General features: G+C 40.3%; 2 protein-coding genes across 4 annotated transcripts in view; one reads left to right on the top strand and one right to left on the bottom strand.

Moving 5' to 3' along the window:
- The window catches only part of SAR1B (secretion associated Ras related GTPase 1B), a 31,992-nt gene extending 31,512 nt beyond the window's left edge, over positions 1–480 (bottom strand). Inside the window, exon 1 of the mRNA XM_042935518.1 lies at positions 345–480. The gene's annotated coding sequence lies outside the window, so the exon portion shown is untranslated. The remainder of the gene's footprint in view (positions 1–344) is intronic.
- SEC24A (SEC24 homolog A, COPII coat complex component) overlaps positions 1–17,734 on the top strand; it is a 100,006-nt gene that overhangs the window by 28,872 nt on the left and 53,400 nt on the right. For 2 of the 3 annotated variants that reach the window (XM_042935488.1, XM_042935503.1), the window contains exon 1: positions 663–1,037. The exons of the other annotated variant lie outside the window; for it this stretch is intronic. In XM_042935488.1, the coding sequence (XP_042791422.1) occupies positions 941–1,037 (97 nt within the window). In that variant the 5' untranslated portion in view covers positions 663–940. Of the gene's footprint in view, positions 1–662; positions 1,038–17,734 lie in introns of those variants that run through there. 3 annotated transcript variants of the gene reach the window in all.

The raw sequence follows: 17,734 nt of genomic DNA on the forward strand, positions 1-17,734 counted from the left end.
AGAAAGGGAAAGAGAGAAACCCAAACAGGCTCCACACACTGTCAGTGCAGAGGCCCCTACAGGCTCCATTTCAGGACAGCGAGATCATGACCTGAGCCCACTCAGCTACCCCTGCTACCGATTTGATTACATTTTTAACACACGTACATAATTAGCTACTCCCTTAAAAAAAAAACACTCCTTTAAATTTACACCTGTAATATGATGATGAAATGTGAAATGAAATACTGCAATGAATATCAGTCGGTTCGGCTACCAGAGGTATTGTCTCAACAGAGGACTTTGACGTCTGTCGTCTCTGGTAATTTTCACAAAAGCAAGAGGAGAGGCAGTGTCAGTCCTACCCCTGGAAAGCAGCTACTGAAGCCCTGACTGCTCTCAGATCCCGGCACTGCGGGCGAGATGACGTTTACCACGGCGGGGATTTCCGTAGAGGTGACACACGCCACTTCCGGCCGACGGTGAGACTCAGTGACGTGGCTGGCGAAGTCTAGCACGGTACTTCGGACTGGGACACCCGGAGCTGTCAGGTGGCTTCTGGGCAGCCCCGAGGGGAGAAGACTGCGCACCGACATCAGCAGCAACTGCGAGCCCGGAGCCGGAAGTGCCACGTGTCCCTATTGCGCCTGCGCGGCTCCCGGCTGACAGCCACTTCCGGCCGGGGCCTCTTCTCGTTAGGCTGCCGCCTTTCAGCCGGGTGTTCTCGGCTTCTCCGGTCTGACTCCCAAGCCTCAGCTCCCAGGCCAAGCCGTGGCCGCTGGCGGGCTGGGAAGAATGCCGTGCTGTACCTAAACACTTGATGCACCGCCCTTTCTCCTCCTCTCTACAGTCGAGTCGTTAGCGCCTTCCCTCCGCTTCCAGAAGTGGTCTTTCACCTCTTTGGTTTGGCGCTGTCGCAGACCCCGACCAGCCCCTTCCAACCCCGATACGCACCGTCGTCATGTCCCAGCCGGGGATACCGATCTCCGGCGGCGCCCCAGCCGGCCTCCAGGCCCAGAACGGGGCCGCCTCGGCCTCGGGGTCTCTCTACACCAACGGTAAGTACAGCCCTGGGGCGGGCGGCTGGCGCAGCCTGGGTCCGAGTTCAAGCTGACCTTTGGTTACTGCAGCTGCCTGTGGCAACCGGAGGAGAGGGTAACCTCCCGGCCGGGGGAATGAGCGGGTGATGGTGGGCGGCTAGGCCAAGGAGACGGCGGTGAATATGCAGCCGCAACCCGGGGCTCTTGTTGATGTTTCATGTTTATTCATTCGTTCGCTGAACAATTAATGACCACTTGCTGTATGTAACACCCTGCGTATACATAGGTGAAAAATACAGATTCGATGCATACCTCAGAACTCGCATACAAGACTCATAGTGCCTGTTTATGTGCTTTCTTCCTCCATGCCACTTCACCCTGTCTTCCAGAGAGCAGAGATCGGGGGCTGATTCTTTTCAATTCCGCAGTGCCTACAGTGGGGTGGGGGTCTTAGGCGGAATTGGAGGAGATGAGTGAATGATGGTGTTTTGGGGATTCCTGTCTCTCTCTCTATTAATGTTTTTATTTATTTTTGAGACAGAAAGAGAGAGCATGAGCAGGGGAGGGGCAGAGAGAGAAGGAGACACAGAATCCGAAGCAGGCTCCGGGCTCTGAGCTGTCAGCACAGAGCCTGACATGGGGTTCGAACTCATCAACCGTGAGATCATGACCTGAGCCAAAGTCGGACGCTTAACCGACTGAGCCACCCAGGCACCCCTTGGGAGTCCTCTTTTAAGGCCTGCTCATCTCTTCCAAAATTTTACCCAAATTGTACATAGGCCACGTGTTCAGTTTTCCAGTTTTGGAGGAATGAAATATTAAATCTCTAGTTTGATTTACAGAGGTCTTTACCTCACTTGAAAAAAGTGGTTAGATACACCTCTGAACCTCCCTTCCACAGCGTACAATGTGGCACTACAATTTGTCATTTGGTGTGAGAGTTGTATAGTTTTATGCTTCTTCTGAGATTCTTTACATTGTCCTACATTGTGATTTGCTAAGCTTACTATAATTATAGTAGAGAAAGAAAGATTTTTTTGCCAACATCTGATTTTGCCAAATTACTGATTTACTTATAAATCTTTGACTTGTGGAAAGAAAAATAATAGAATAAAACTAAAATAAATTGCTCATTGTTAACTAAGATTGTTGTGAAGTTCTGGAAAATAGCCAGTGATTATATTAGCTAATTTACATTATGTTTAGAGAAGACTACTGTTTTCTTTACAAAGAAGGCTCTAAAAGACTTTTAAAAATGTCTATGAGTAGGCAGGTTTTTAGGCAGAAGCAGGAATAAGTATAAGTACTGTAATGGTGTTAAATTGAATGAATTGTTCTTTCTCATATTTGTGGTAACAGATTAAGTAAACTACGTTTTATTCTAGGCTACTTAGTAACATTTACGGTGGGGATGAAATCATTTTAAGACTTTCACTTTAAGGTAAAAAAAAAAAAAACTTAAGCAAAATGTCCTGTGGCTGTGGCTTTTTCTTACAATCCATAAATTGCAATTTTACATGAGTTTTAAATGGCAAATCCTGCAAATATGCGTGTAAGTTTATATGTAATTGTGATAATTTTGAAACATTAAAGGAATTTAGCCACTGCAATGTGTAGTATAAAAGATGTTGTCACTATGATGATTTATTCCTATCCACGGACATTTGTTACACATCTCTTAAGTTCTGTCCTTGGGACTATAAAAGAGAATAAGAAAACAGTCCCTGTACACAGGTTGCCCAGGACCAATTAGGGATTCACTTAGGAAAGGAAATCATAGGACTGCAAATACATACACTTTTTAAAGATACAATTTCGAAAGCCTTTATAATCTCCATTTCTAAAATTTTTTTGTAGAATTAATCTAGTAAAGTGGCTAATGACCTGTATTGGGTTTCTTTGTTCATCCCACTAATAATAAAGTCAGTAGGGATGTGATAGAGAATTGGAGAAGGCTTTTCTCTAGAAGGTGAAAGAAAAAAGTTCAGTGCTGGAATCTAATTTTATTGGTTAACTCTTTCAAGGCAGTTATTGGTGCTTAAATATTCTTTTGAATATATATATATATTTTTAACGTTTATTTATTTTTTGAGACAGAGAGAGACAGAGCATGAACGGGAGAGGGTCAGAGAGAGGGAGACACAGAATCTGAAACAGGCTCCAGGCTCAGAGCTGTCAGCACAGAGCCTGTCGCGGGGCTCGAACTCACAGACCGCGAGATCATGACCTGAGCCGAAGTCGGCCGCCCAACCGACTGAGCCACCCAGGCGCCCCTCTTTTGAATATTTTTATGCTTTAGATTTAATGTAACTTTTTAAAACCGTGGTTGACACATAATGTTACATTAGTTTGAGGTGTGCAACATTCTGATTGGACTTTTCTATGTCTCAGGCTGCTCTCACCACCAGTATAGCTACCATCTCTCACCATACAACCCTATTACAACACCACTGACTGTATTTTCTATGCTGTACCTTTGATCACCATAGCTTATTCCATAGATGAAAGCCTGTACCTCCTAAGGTAGCTTTCTTAAATTACATATTACAGTTCAGTTGAATATTCAGATATTTTTTAGATAGTCAAAAGACTGAATAGTTTTTCATTTTTCTGTAACTTTGTATCATATTTTATAGTGTCATTTTTTTATTAAATTTTTTTTTAAATATTCATTTTTGAAAGAGAGAGTGTGACAGAGTGCTAGTAGGGGAGGAGCAGAGAGAGACTGAGACACAGAACTTGAAGCTGATCTGTCAGCACAGAGCCTGGTGTGGGGCTCAAACCCATGAGCTGTGAGATCATGACCTAAGCCGAAGTCAGATGCTTAACTGAGCCACCCAGGTGCCCCATTATTATTATTATTTTTTATTTTAGAGAGATTAAACTTGGGGGAGAGGGGCAGGGGGAGAGAGAGAATCTTAAGCAGGCCCCACACTCAGCATGGAGCCCTGCCTGGGGCTTGATCCCATAACTGTGCCATCAAGAGCCAAAATCAAGAGTCAGATGCTTAACTGACTGAGCCATGCAGGCACCCCTATGGTGTCATTATATTACATAATTCCTCACACACAAGACATTTTTTTTCTGTAGTGGATTGTTACATGACATTACAATCTAAAGGTTGTCTAGACAGGTTTTTTGAGCCTGTATAGATTTGTGTACACATATTTCCTTTGCAAAAATTGACAGTGAAACTGTAAGACTATTTGAACTGGCATATCTTCATCTCATTAGTATGTAATAAGGCTAAAGGCAAATCATGCCTCCCACCTTTTTTTTTTTTTTAAGATAATATTTTTGGGGTACCTGGGTGGCTCAGTCGGTTAAGTGTCCAACTTTGGTCCAGGTCATGAGCTTGCATTTCGTGGGTTCGAGCCCTGTTTCAGGCTCTATGTTGACAGCTCAGAGCCTGGAGCCTGCTTCAGATTCTGTGTCTCCCTCTGTCTGTCTGCCCCTCCTCCATCCATGCTCTGTCTCTGTCTCTGTCTTTGTCTTTGTCTTTGTCTCTGTCTCTGTGTCTCTCAAAAATAAACATTAAAAAAATTAAAAAAAAATATATATATATATATATATATTTTTTAAGTAATGTCTGTATCCAGTGTGAGGCTTGAACTCGCAACCCTGAGATCAAGGGTTACATGCTCCATGGACTAAGGCAGACAGGTGCTCCTCATGACTCCTACTTTTTTTGTTTTTAATGTTTATTTTTGAGAGAGACAGCACTAGCTGGGGAGGTGCGGGGGGTACGGAGGTAGACAGGATTTAAAGCAGGCTCCATGCTGACAGCAGCAAGCCCTATTGTGGGGCTCGAACTCAGGAACTGTGAGATCATGGACGCTCAACCGACTGAGCCACCCAGGCACCCCCACTTTTTTTTTAGTTTGTTTGTTTGTTTATTTATTTAGAGAGTGCGTGTGCACGTGTGCAAGCTGGGGAAGAGGAGAGAGATGGGGGAGAGAATCCCAAGCAGGCTCTGCACTGTCAGCTTGAAACCGGATGTGGGGCTCTAACTCACAAACTGTGAGATCATGACCTGAGCCAAAACCAAGGGTCCAACGCTTAACTCACCAATGCACTTAGGCGCCCCTGACTCCCACTTTTAATTAGCAGTTTAATTGACTATTTGGGTCAGCTTGCTAAGGCAAGCAAGTTTTATTAATTTTATGCAGTTTTATTAATTTTATGTGTTGCAATATTTATGTAGTAATCACTTTTTCCCATGTAGATTAAAGGTGAGAAGGATATTTGCCCTTCTCTGTCCCACCCAGATTTTCCTGTTGTATTGTTATTTTATAAAATAACATCTGTCTGCCTGCTAGACTGTGAATCCTGTGATAACAAGGATATTTATCTGCTTTTGCACATCATCCTTTCTCTAGCTCTCCACATGGTGTCTAGCATATTAGAAATTAACCAGTTTTATTGAATGAAAGTTTTAGAATTGGGTATTTTGCAATTTAAGTCACTGAATCCGTATTCACTTAGTATAAGATTAGAGCTTAATTCCAACTCCTTTTCTGGTGAATTTTTCCATGGATTTTTTTTTTTTTTTTTTTTTAACAACATTAGCAGTTAAAATAATAGAATTTTGCTGGGGCGGGGCTGGTATTGTTTAGTCATCAATTTAAATGCTAAGACTTGTGCTCCTATCTGTATTGTAGGCATGATGGAAATGTAGATGTTTTTTAGTTTCACTATGATGTAAACCATGTTTATGCCTGTGTACTTGATATAAGAAGTCTTTAGTCATGATTAAACCATGCTATGAATAAAATTGGTATGTGGTCTGTAGCAATGTTTGTTGTGGCCCTTTCATGTTTTCAGTGGGGGGCAGTAACTTTGGACTTCCATAAAGTCTTTGTATATGTCTATGAAAACTTAAGGTGTTGAACTTCTTGTTTTTCTCTGCTGATGGACTGGAAGTTCCTGAAAGACAATTGTAACCATAAGAATTAACATTTATTGTTTACTTACTCCATGCCCAGTGCTAGGTTGCATTATCTGCATCATCTCATTTAATCCTCACAACAGCCCTATGGAGTAAGAACTGTTATGTACTGACGAGGAAACTGTAATGAGTGGGCAAGGAACTAGTTCAAAGTCACACAGATAATAAATTGTGGATCCTAGCTTCAAACCTAGGAGGTCTCATTTAACTACTGTTACTCAGTTTATCTGGTTTGTTATCTCTGAATCCCAGGACCTAGCATCTTGAATTAGATTCTCAATCAAGGATCAGAACATTTTCTTGTATTTCTTGGTGTAGGTGGATGCATATAATTGTAGTAAGTATTTGCTGATATTTTTTAAACCTTCCACCTAGTTTATTTTCTTTTGGATTATAATTAATATATGACCTGACCCTTACCTTTTGTTAGTATATAGTCAATTTCTTTGACTATTTCAGCATCACATTTCATAAATGTCTTCTAGATCCTGAAATTGAGCCTCCCCCCGCTTAAATTCCTTGCATTTGCTTTTCTCTTTCCATTGTTTCCTTAAAGCCCTTATTTTTAGTGACTGACCCACAAGTTGTATTCATTCAATGGCATCCATTTGTTGCACTTGTAGTTTCAGTTGGTCAGCTCTTTAAGTGATCAGAATATATTCTGATGTGTGGGGTGACGTGATGAATCAAAAAAATTTTCCCTTCAAACCTGTTGTATTTAAAAGCATATACACCTGGGACACCTGGGTGGCTCATTTAGTTAAGCATTTGACTCTTGATTATGGCTCGGGTCGTGATATCACTATTCGTGAGTTCAAGCCCTGCATCAAACTCTGTGCCGACAGGGCCGAGACTGCTTGTGATTCTCTCTCCCTCTTTCTCTGTTCCTCCCCCTGCTTGTGCACTCTCTTTCTCAAAATAGATAAATATAGTCTAAAAAAAAAAAAACACATACACACAAAAAAGGAACTTTTCAAGGTTTAAGAAATGTATTGCTATCTAAAATGTGATTTTTTTAATGATTTTTAAAATTTAGTTTTATTTTTTGTTTAAATTTTTTTTTTTTAACATTGAGAGAGAGAGAGCAAGAGAGAGACAGTGTGAGTGGGGGAGGGGCAGAGAGAGAGGGAGACACAGAATCCAAAGCTATCGGCACAGAGCCCAATGCGGGGCTTGAACCCACAAACCATGAGATCATGACCTGAGCCAAAGTCAGACGCTTAACCGACTGAGCCACTCAGACACCCCCTCTTTTTTTTAATTTTAGAGATGCAAGTGAGAGTGAGTGCCGGAGCGGGACACAGAGAGAGAGGGAGAGAGAATGAGAATCTTAAGGCTCCATGCTCAGTACAGAGCCCAAGGCAAGGCTCAATTCCACGACCCTGGGATCATGACCTGAGCTGAAATCAGGAGTTGGACGCTCAATTGACTGAGCTATTCAGGCCCCACTAAAATGTGATATTTTTGAATACTTGGTCACTTTTCTCTTTTTTTTATACTTACATGAAATAATTTGAATTGGTCATTAAGTTGGATTCATGTATGATAGGTGGAAAGTATAAACTGTCCTTGGTAAATATTAGCTCCATATGTATTTACTGAATCGATTAATGAATGAATTGCTTAAGAATACAAAGATCGTAAGTCTTTTTCTTACCTGAAATTTGAGGGGAAACCATGCCGGACTACATCTCTTCCTCTTACTATTAAATTTGCATGAAAGGGGTAGTTTATTCAGTGTGCTTTTGTGACTGTTGAGTAGGCTTTCTTGAAGAAACTTTTAAAATCATAATTTGCTTAGCATTCATTGGGATAGTATGCAGAAGTATCTCAGTTTTTGCATGCTAGATTTCACGAATAATCATGTATCAATAATTTTTCAAATCAGTGGTTTTTAAACTTTATAAAGTTTCATTCTGAAGTACCTGAGAACCATGACTACATGGAAGTTTTACTAATGCAGATTCTGGGATCCCATTGAGTACACTAGGAATTTATAAAGGTGGGACCTATGATCACTTTGATTCTGAAGCTGCTGTTTGGGTAATTGAGAAGTGGTCATTTGCTTTTATTTTATTCTTTTTTTTTTTTTTTTTAACATTTATTCATTTTTGAGAGTGAGAGAGACAGAGCATGAGTGGGGGAGGGACAGAGAGAGAGGGAGACACAAAATCTGAAACAGGCTTCAGGCTCTGATCTGTCACCACAGAGCCCGACACGGGGCTTGAACTCACGGACCGCGAGATCATAACCTGAGCCGAAGTTGGATGCTTAACCAACTGAGCCACCCAGGCACCCCATGGAACTTTTGATATCATGGAGAAGAGTTTCCCCAAAAGTAACTGACAGTGTTTTTACACTTATCAAAACTTAGTGTCCTGATAGAAAACTGGTAAAATCAGGGCAGGGAGATACTGGGAGATACAAGAACAAATACCATGTTATTCTTAGTTTTGTTTGATGAGTACTTTTTTTTTTAATGTTTTTATTTATTTTTGAGATAGAGACAGAGCCTGAGTGGGGGAGGGACAGAGAGAGGAGACACAGAATCCGAAGCAGGCTTCAGGCTCCAAGCTGTCAGCACAGGGCCTGACGTGGGGCTCGAACGCATGGACTGCAAGATCATGACCTGAGCTGAAGCTGGACGCTTAACCGACTGAGCCACCCAGGCGCCCCTCATCTGGTTTTGTTTTAATCTCTTGTTTGGTTCTTTGCCTGTTTACCCTCTCTGAATTTGGCTTCTACTTCCACACACATCCCAAAACAACCCTAAACAAGGCCACAAAGGACTTTTTGGTTACTAAGTACAAAAAATGTTTTTTCAATTCTCATTGTATTTTTCAAGCAGCAACTGATAACCTTTACCACTACTTGTTTTCATTTCAGACCCTTCTGGTTTGTTTGCTACTTTTTTAACTAATATTCTCAATATTTCCACCTTTTTTGATTGCCTTTTCCTTTGGTCTCTCTTTTTTTTTTTTTTTTAATTTTTTAAGTTTACATATTTTGAGAGAGAGAAAGCACACATGTGGGTGGGGAGGGGCAGAGAGGAGAGAGAATGCAAAGTAGGCTCCGTGCTGTCAGCGAGTTATTGAGGGGCTCATCTCAAGAACCATGAGAGCATGATCTGAGCTAAAATCAGGAGTCAGATGCCTAACCACCTGAACCACTCAGGTGCCCCTCTTCTCTTTCTTAAATGTTGGTGTTCCTCAGGGTTCTGACCTGGTTCTCTTCTTTTTCTTTCTTGCTTTTTAAAAATATATAACAATAAGGGTGCCTGGGTGATTCAGTACAGCATGTGACTTTTGATCTCAGAGTTTTGAGTTTGAGCCCTACGTTCAGTGTAGAGATTATGCTAAAAAAGTAAATAAATGAACTTAAAGTCTTCAAGAAAATAACAAATATTATTTCACATAATTTCTGTGGCTGGGTTTCTTCTTTCCTTACTCTATATATACTCTCTGGATATCATTAATTCCCATGGTATCAAATGTTATGCATATGCCAGTGATTACCAAAGTTATATCATAAGCTGAAACCCATCTCTTTGGCTGCAAATAGCTGTCTTTCTGTTGTACCTCTGTGCTTGGATTTCTTGGTACCAACTGAAAGTATGTTTTTATTTATTTATTATTTTTTTTAATTTTATTTTTTTTAAATTTATATCCAAATTAGTTAGCATATAGTGCAACAATGATTTCATGGATTTCATGGATTATGCCCCTTACCCATTTAGCCCATCCCCCATACCAACCCCCTCCAGTAACCCTCTGTTTGTTCTCCATATTTAAGAGTCTCTTATGCTTTGTCCCCCTCCCTGTTTTTATATTATTTTTGTTTCCCTTTCCTTGTGTTCACTTGTTTTGTCTTTGAAAGTGCTCATGAGTGAAGTCATTGATATTTGTCTTTCTCTGACTAATTTCACTTAGCATAATACCCTCCAGTTCCATTCACGTAGTTGCAAATGGCAAGATTTCATTCCTTTTTATTGCCGAGTAATACCCCATTGTATAGATATACCACATCTTCTTTATCCGTTCAGCCATCAATGGACAGTTGGGGTTCTTTCCATACTTTGGCTATTGTTGATAGTGCTGCTATAAACATTGGGGTGCATGTGTCCCTTCGAAACAGCACACCTGTATCCCTTGGATAAATACCTAGTAGTGCAATTGCTGGGTCATAGGGTACTTCTATTTTTAATTTTTTGAGGAACCTCCATATTGTTTTCCAGAGTGGCTGCACCAGCTTGCATTCTCAGCAAGTAAGTTTAATTTTCCAGCCCCTCTTCCTTTTGCTATTCTCTGCCTTCTCCAATTCTTTTCTTCTCCTTCTATCCAGTGAATGGCACTGTCATCCACGGAGTTGTTCAGGTTAGAATCTGAAGAGTTAACCTTGATTGCTTCCCCTTTTCAGTTCACATCAGTTCACATATTCAGTTCCACGTCAAATCCTATCAGTTCTATTTCTTCAGTTTTTTAAAACTTAAGTAATGTACAGGTATTAAACATTTCTTTGTAGCCCAAATGTTAAATTATTTTTTATAAAATGTATATGCAAACACAAAACTAGCCATAAATTTCATATGTTAATAGCTGGAGTGCAATGTAAAACCTAAACAAATTAAAATAAAAACATCTACAAAAGCAGTACAGTTCAAAGTTAAAACATTAAGTAATGTGATGGGTTATGTTTGACTGAAGCCAAAATTGATTGGATTGTTTTTATTTTGAACATGTTGGAACATCATTTGCATGATTATCATAGTCACTGTTTTTCTCTTTTTCTTTTCTTTCATTTACTTTTTGTTTTTTAATGTTTTTAAGGTTTATTTATTTTTGAGAGAGAGAGAGCACGAGTGGGGAAGGGGCAGAGAGAGAGGGAGACACAATCCGAAGCAAGGTCCAGGCTTTGAGCTGTGAGCCCAGAGCCCCATGCACTTCTAACCCACAAACCATGAAATCATGACCTGAGCTGAAGTCAGACACTTAACTGACTGAGCCACCCAGGCACCCCTCTTTTTTCTTTTTAAAGATGAGACTTATTTTCACTTGTCAGTGAGGAAGAATTTTCTTTCTACCCTGTTAGTTTTGGTGTTTGGGGGCTTGTGAATTAAACTGGCAAGAGACAGATCAACAAGAGAAGAGACATAATTTTCATATGTATCATGAGAGTTTACAAAAATGTGACTCAAGGAGGCAAATAAATAGACTTTAGGACTTATGTATCATCTTAATAGGGGAAGGGGAGAGAGAGAAGGGTGCTTATGGGAAAACAAATGATTTTAGGAAAGATAAACGGGACCTTAGTAGAATACATGGGAAATTTGGTAGTTCTGTGACAATGCATGTTTAGGGGTGGTGTGGAGACTTCTCATCATGTGATAAGAGTCCATCATTTCTGGTTGTTCCTGGGTTGGAGATTTATGATAATTGAATTCCTTAGAGTTCTTTTGGGAGACTCTGCATTTAGGTGAATAAGAGATTTCAGGAAGGGGCGCCTGGGTGGCTCACTCGGTTAAACATCCAGCTTCAGCTCAGGTCATGATCTTGCCGCAAGTTCCAGTCTTGAGTCCGGCTCTCTGCTGTCAGCACAGAGCCCAGTTCAGAATCTCTGTCTCCCTCTCTCTCTGCCCCTTCCTCATTCATATTCTATCTTTCTCAAAAATAAGCAAACATTGGGGCACCTGGGTGACTCTGTTGAGCATCTGACTTCAGGTCATGATTTCGGAGTTTGTGGGTTTAAGCCCCATGTCAGGTTTTGTGCTGACAGTATAGAGCCTGGAGTCTGCTTTGGATTCTGTGTCTCCTTCTCTCTGTGCCCCTCCCCCGCTTGTGCTCTTTCTCTGAAAACTAAAACAAATATTAAAAAAATTTTTTTAAAAACATTAAAAAAAAGATTTCAGCAACTCATGCCCTTTGCTCAAAATAACTTGTATGCCACAGTGGGGTGTTCTGGACCCATTCATAATCCCTAATCTATTATTTTGATGGGTTACTTAGTTTATTAATGACTTCAGAATTAAAATATTAAAATCCTTTTTTTTTTTAATTGAGGAGAGGGCACAAGTGAGCATGGATGGAGAGAGAATCTCATGAGAGGCAGAGAGAGAAGTGGGGCTCACCTTAAGTGAGCAGGAGCTCACTCGATGCGGGACTTGAACTCACTAACCCGTGAGATCATGACCTGAGTGGAAGTCAGATGCTTAACTGGCTTAAATCCTTTTAAGTAAGCTCTAGGCCCAGAGGGGGGCTTGAACTCACAACCCCAAGATCAAAAGTCATATGCTCTTCTAACTGAGCCACCCAGGCCCCCCTTATTTTGTGCATTTTGATGATGCATGGCTTTTACTTGCCTTAAAGGCCTTTCAACATTAGCCGATGATAAAACAGTAAATAAAAATATGAAGTGGGCCATGAAATCTTGTGATAAGACTAGGCTGTGAGATGTCTGTTTCTATTCGCATGACCCACAATGTGCTTATGAATTAACTTTTTACAAATGTTTTTATTGAGTCAAACATCTCTGTATTCCCACTGCTGCTGTTTAGTCAATCATTTCTTGCCTGGACTACAGCTGTAGACTCCTTTCAATCTCTTATTTCTCCTCTAATCTCCAAGAGGTTCTTTTATGTGCACATTTATACTGTCCCACTGGTAGCCTTTCCAAAGCTCCCCATTGCCTTTAGGCTCAAATCCAAACTCTTTGAGGGTGTAGTTTAAACTCCTGTTTCACTTTAGACATTTGACTCAGTCACTTGACTTTTGTTCTGGCAGACTGAACTTCTTTCACAATGCCCTTTCATGACCACAGGCTGTTACACATGTTGCTCCCTTTTCTGGAAACACTATTTTCTAAAAATTATTTTATTTATTTATTTATTTACTTAGTTGATTAATTATTGAGAAGGCGGGGGGCGGGGAGGAGTGACGAGAGGGGCAGGGAGAGGGAGAGAGAAAGAATCCTTAGCAGGCTCTGCAGTGTCAGCGCAGAGCCTGACACAGGGCTCAAACTCATGAACCATGAGATCATGACCTGAGCTAAAGTTGGATGCTTCACCTACTGAGCCACCCAGGAGTCCCTCTGGAAACACTCTTGGCACTCTTTTTCCTGGAACTAACTTCGATGATCTCTTAAGATCTTAGCTGAGGGGCGCCTGGGTGGCTCAGTTGGTTAAGCGTCCGACTAAGACTCAGGTCATGATCTCGCAGTTTGTGAGTTCAAGCCCTGCATCGGGCTCTGTGCTGACAGCTCAGAGCCTGGAGCCTGCTTTGTATTCTTTGTCTCCTCTCTGCTCCTCCCATGCTCATGCTCTCTCTCTGTCTCTCAATAATAAATAAATGTTAAAAAAAATTTAAAAAAAAAAAAGATCTTAGCTGAAACTTGACTTCCTCAGGAAACCATCTTTGTTACCTTTCTGCCTTCAGTTTAGCCCAAGCGCTGCTTCCTTGTGCTCTCATAGTGTCCTGAAGTTGCCACTATCACATCATTTTCTGTTGCCCTTGCCTGGTTCTTTGTCTTCCAATGTGGATGGTGAGCTCCTTGAGGGCAGGGTTGGAGTGGACCTTACCTTTGTTTCCTCCAAAGATATTTGGTAAAATATGTCTTTTCAATGAGGGAATTAATAGAATATTGTTAACCATTTGACATAAAATGAATAATTAGCCTAAGTATAGCATCAGTCTTTAAATGAAAGACTGGAGAAACAAGATTAGTTTAGATGAAACTATTTGGTTTATTGGTAACAGACTTAAGGTGAGTGCTGCAGCGTTAAGGACACAAATACATGTTTCTTAAATGAAAAGAGCAAGCATTTATTTTATACTAATTGTATGAGAAACATCATAAATGTTTCATAGAAATCTCATTCTTACATTGTATTAAATTTTATTGTTGCTGTAACATTACCACAAATTTGGTGGCTTAAAACAACACAAAATTGTCATAGTTGTGAAGGTCAGAAACCTGAAGTAGTACATCAGGGCTGCATTCCTTATCAGAAAATGTTTTGTCTTTTCCAACTTCTGGAGGCTGTCCTTGATCCTTGACTCATGCCCCCTACCATCTTTAAAGCCACTGATGCCCTGTCAAGTCTTTCTCCATATAGTATCATTCTGACCCTGACTCCTGCCTTCCTCTTTCACCCTTGTGATTACATTGGGGCCACCCAAATAGTCTCAAATAATCTTCCTATCTCAAGGTCACTTGATCAGCAGCCTTAGTTCTTTTCTTTTCTTTAAAGTTTATTTATTTATTTTGAGAGAGATACGGGGAGCACATGAGCAGGGGGGGGACAGAGAGGGAGGGAGAGAGAGAGAGAACCCCAAGCAGTCTCCACACTGTCAGCATAGAGCCAGATGCCGGGTTCAAACTCATGAACCATGAGATCATGATGACCTGAGGTAAAACCCAGAGTCTGATGCTTCACCAGCTGAGCCACCCAGCCGCTGCTTAGCAACCTTAATTCTGTCTCCTATCTTAAATTGTTTTTTGGCATGTAACCTATTTACACATCCTAGGGATTATGATATAGACATATTTGGGGGGTCATTTTTCTTCCTACTATACACATGAATGCTATAATTTAGCTGCTTTTACTCTTCCTGTTTTATAGATGAGGAAAGTAAGTCTAGAAAGGTTAAATAAATATCTTGCGGGGCGCCTGGGTGGCTTGGTCAGTTAAGCGTCCGACTTTGGCTCAGGTCATGATCTCACGGTCCGTGAGTTCGAGCCCCGCGTCGGGCTCTGTGCTGACAGCTCAGAGCCTGGAGCCTGTTTCAGATCCTGTGTCTCCCTCTCTGTCTGCTCCTCCCCTGTTCATGCTCTGTCTCTCTCTGTCTCAAAAATAAATAAACGTTAAAAAAAAAAAATATCTTGCTCAAGGACACTTAGTAAAAGTCAAGGCCAGAATTTACTCTTGGACATTTTTTCCCAGTTTGTGCTCTTAATTACTACTTTATAATGCCTCTTTCCATATACATTTCATATAGAGTGACCTTGTACTCTCAGGAAGTTGATTGTGTAGGAGTTATAACATTTTTTTAGATAGTTTTTTATATCTTAGAGATTGAATATGCACTACACTGTGGAGTTAGACTATATAGAAAATGACTAGGGCTTCAGTGAACTGTGTGGACTTTTGGTGTGATTTGGGACAGGTTACTTTGCTGCTCTTAGCCCGAAGTTTTTCAGGGTCCAGAATCTTGAGAGTCCTTTGGAATATACACGTTCTAAAATAAATAACTTTTATTTATTTAATTATTTGAGGTGGGGGAGAAGCAGGCAGAGAGAGAGAGAATCCTAAGCAGGCTCTATGCTCAGTGCGGAGCCCAATGTGGGACTTGATCCCAGGACCCTGGGATCATGAACAGAGCTGAAATCAAGAGTCAGACATTCAGCTGAACTGAGCCACTCAGGTGCCCCCTAAAATAAATAGTTAAAAAGGAGGGGCTGGCTCAGTCTGGAGAACATGTGACTCTTGATCTCAGGATCATGAGTTCCAGTCCCACGTTGGGTGTAGAGATTACATAAGTAAGTAAGTAAATAAATAATTAAATATGTAAGTGAGTAAATATTTTTAAAATGGAATATGTACATTCTGTAATTCATTTATTAGTGTTTGATAAATCATGTATATATAAGCATAGTATTCTTAGAAATCAAACTAGTTAATTTCCCACAACATATTTCTCTGTTTTGATGTTTCAGAGATCAGCCAGAGATAAGTTGCTTATTTATACTTTTCACTCTTCCCTTACCTCATGTGTTGTTCAAGAAGCATTCAAGATGGCTATATAAATGGGTTCTATAAACATTGAGGGGATAAAATTCAGGAAAATGAAACCTTTTAAAACCTGTGTAAATAATCAGATAAGTAACATATTTAGCTGCTTTTCATGAATATATTTAGCATTCCCATTGGTGACTTCTCATTGGTGGTACCATTGAACCGTGGCCTTTCCCCTATGGCCAATTTTTTTTTTTTTTGTCTTATCTTAAAATGATTCCAGGCCTAAAAGGTCACCATTTGAATACTTTAAGTACTTTTGCATTGGATTACCATGGCATATGCACATTTATAAATCTGTTGCTTTCTTTGGGGTCTTAATATAGAGATCAGTAAAAAAAACAAAACAAAAACCCTAAATGTAAATAGAAAGGTCCAGAAATTAACCAGAAATGTTCTTATTGGAGACAGTGCCCTGATAAGAGCCAGGACTAAATGGATTGGTTTAACTGTTCCTTCTGGTCCCAGTGTTTTTGTTTCTTTTGTTTTGTTTTCTTATTTGGAAAGATGACTATGATTGTGATGATTTTGGATTTTCTGATCTCCTAAATCCCCTACCTTGTAATTTAGCAGTTAAGTAAAAGGGAACCAAATCACATATTTGAGTCAGAATGGTGCCACACTGTGCAGGGTGACAGATTTAGTTTTGTGTTCAAAGAAGTTAAGATGATATTTTGACAATAAAATTTAATCTATTTGGTATCCTATGGTATGAAATGTTATATATATGCTTAAATATAAAGTGATCCTCCGAAAAGGCAATTCTCCATTTTCCCAATGAGAAAATTTTCCCCTCTTCATTTTTCTTCAGCTCACTTTGAGGTATGAAATTCTAGGGGTATGTATGAAATAAACAAATGACTATTTGTGGTATTTGGTGTTTCATTTTATTAACATATGCATCTTTAAACTTTGTATTTAAAAGATATACAGTAAAACCTTGGATTGCGAGTAGCTTGTTCTGTGAGCGAGCGTTCCACAAGATGAGCAAACATTTCTGATAAATTGTAACTTGATAAACGAGTGATGTCTTGCAATACTAGTGGTACAAGACACCAAATGTCACATGATCACAACTGAGCCAATGGTTCCCCCTATCTCTCTTTTTTTTTTTTTTTTTTTAATTTATTTTTGGGACAGAGAGAGACAGAGCATGAACGGGGTAGGGTCAGAGAGAGAGGGAGACACAGAATCGGAAACAGGCTCCAGGCTCCGAGCCATCAGCTCAGAGCCTGACGCGGGGCTCGAACTCACGGACCGTGAGATCGTGACCTGGCTGAAGTCGGACGCTTAACCGACTGCGCCACCCAGGCGCCCCTGTCTATCTCTCTTGCTGTGGGAGTGGATGATCATCGATGCAATGTCACATTTCCATAAAATTCTCAAAAGGAGGCAAAAGCAAATGTCATTGGATAGGTTCCTTGTTAAAGTTGCACAAAATGAAAAAGATTACATTGAATTACCAGTAGACAGCAGTGATTCCATTAGTGATAGTGAAAGTCATCCTACACAATAACCCTCCTCCTCTCTCTTGTCTCCCTCACACCAGCCACGAAGGTTTTCAAAGGTAAGTGCAGGTTAATTTGTTTATTTTTCTTTATATTTTGAATTTATTATTTTGTATCATATTACAGTATTGTAATCATTTTTATGTGAATATTTTTGGGTTGTGGAACAATTCATGTGAGTTTCCATGATTTCTTATGAGGAAATTTGCTTTGATATACAAGTGCTTTGGATTACAAGCATGTTTCTGGAATGAATTATGGTTTTACTGTATATGTAAGGAGGGGCACCTGGGTGGCTCAGTCTGTTCAGCATCTATCTGACTTTGGCTCAGGTCATGATTTCATGGTTCGTGGATTCAAGCCCCATATTGGGACTCTGATCCTCTATCTCCCTCTCTCTCTGCCCCTCCCTCACTCTTGCACACATGTGCATGCGCACTCTCATAAATAAACATTAAAAAAAGATATATGT

Source organism: Panthera leo, chromosome A1, assembly GCF_018350215.1.
Source record: "Panthera leo isolate Ple1 chromosome A1, P.leo_Ple1_pat1.1, whole genome shotgun sequence".
In the NCBI taxonomy this organism is placed as follows: domain Eukaryota; kingdom Metazoa; phylum Chordata; class Mammalia; order Carnivora; family Felidae; genus Panthera; species Panthera leo.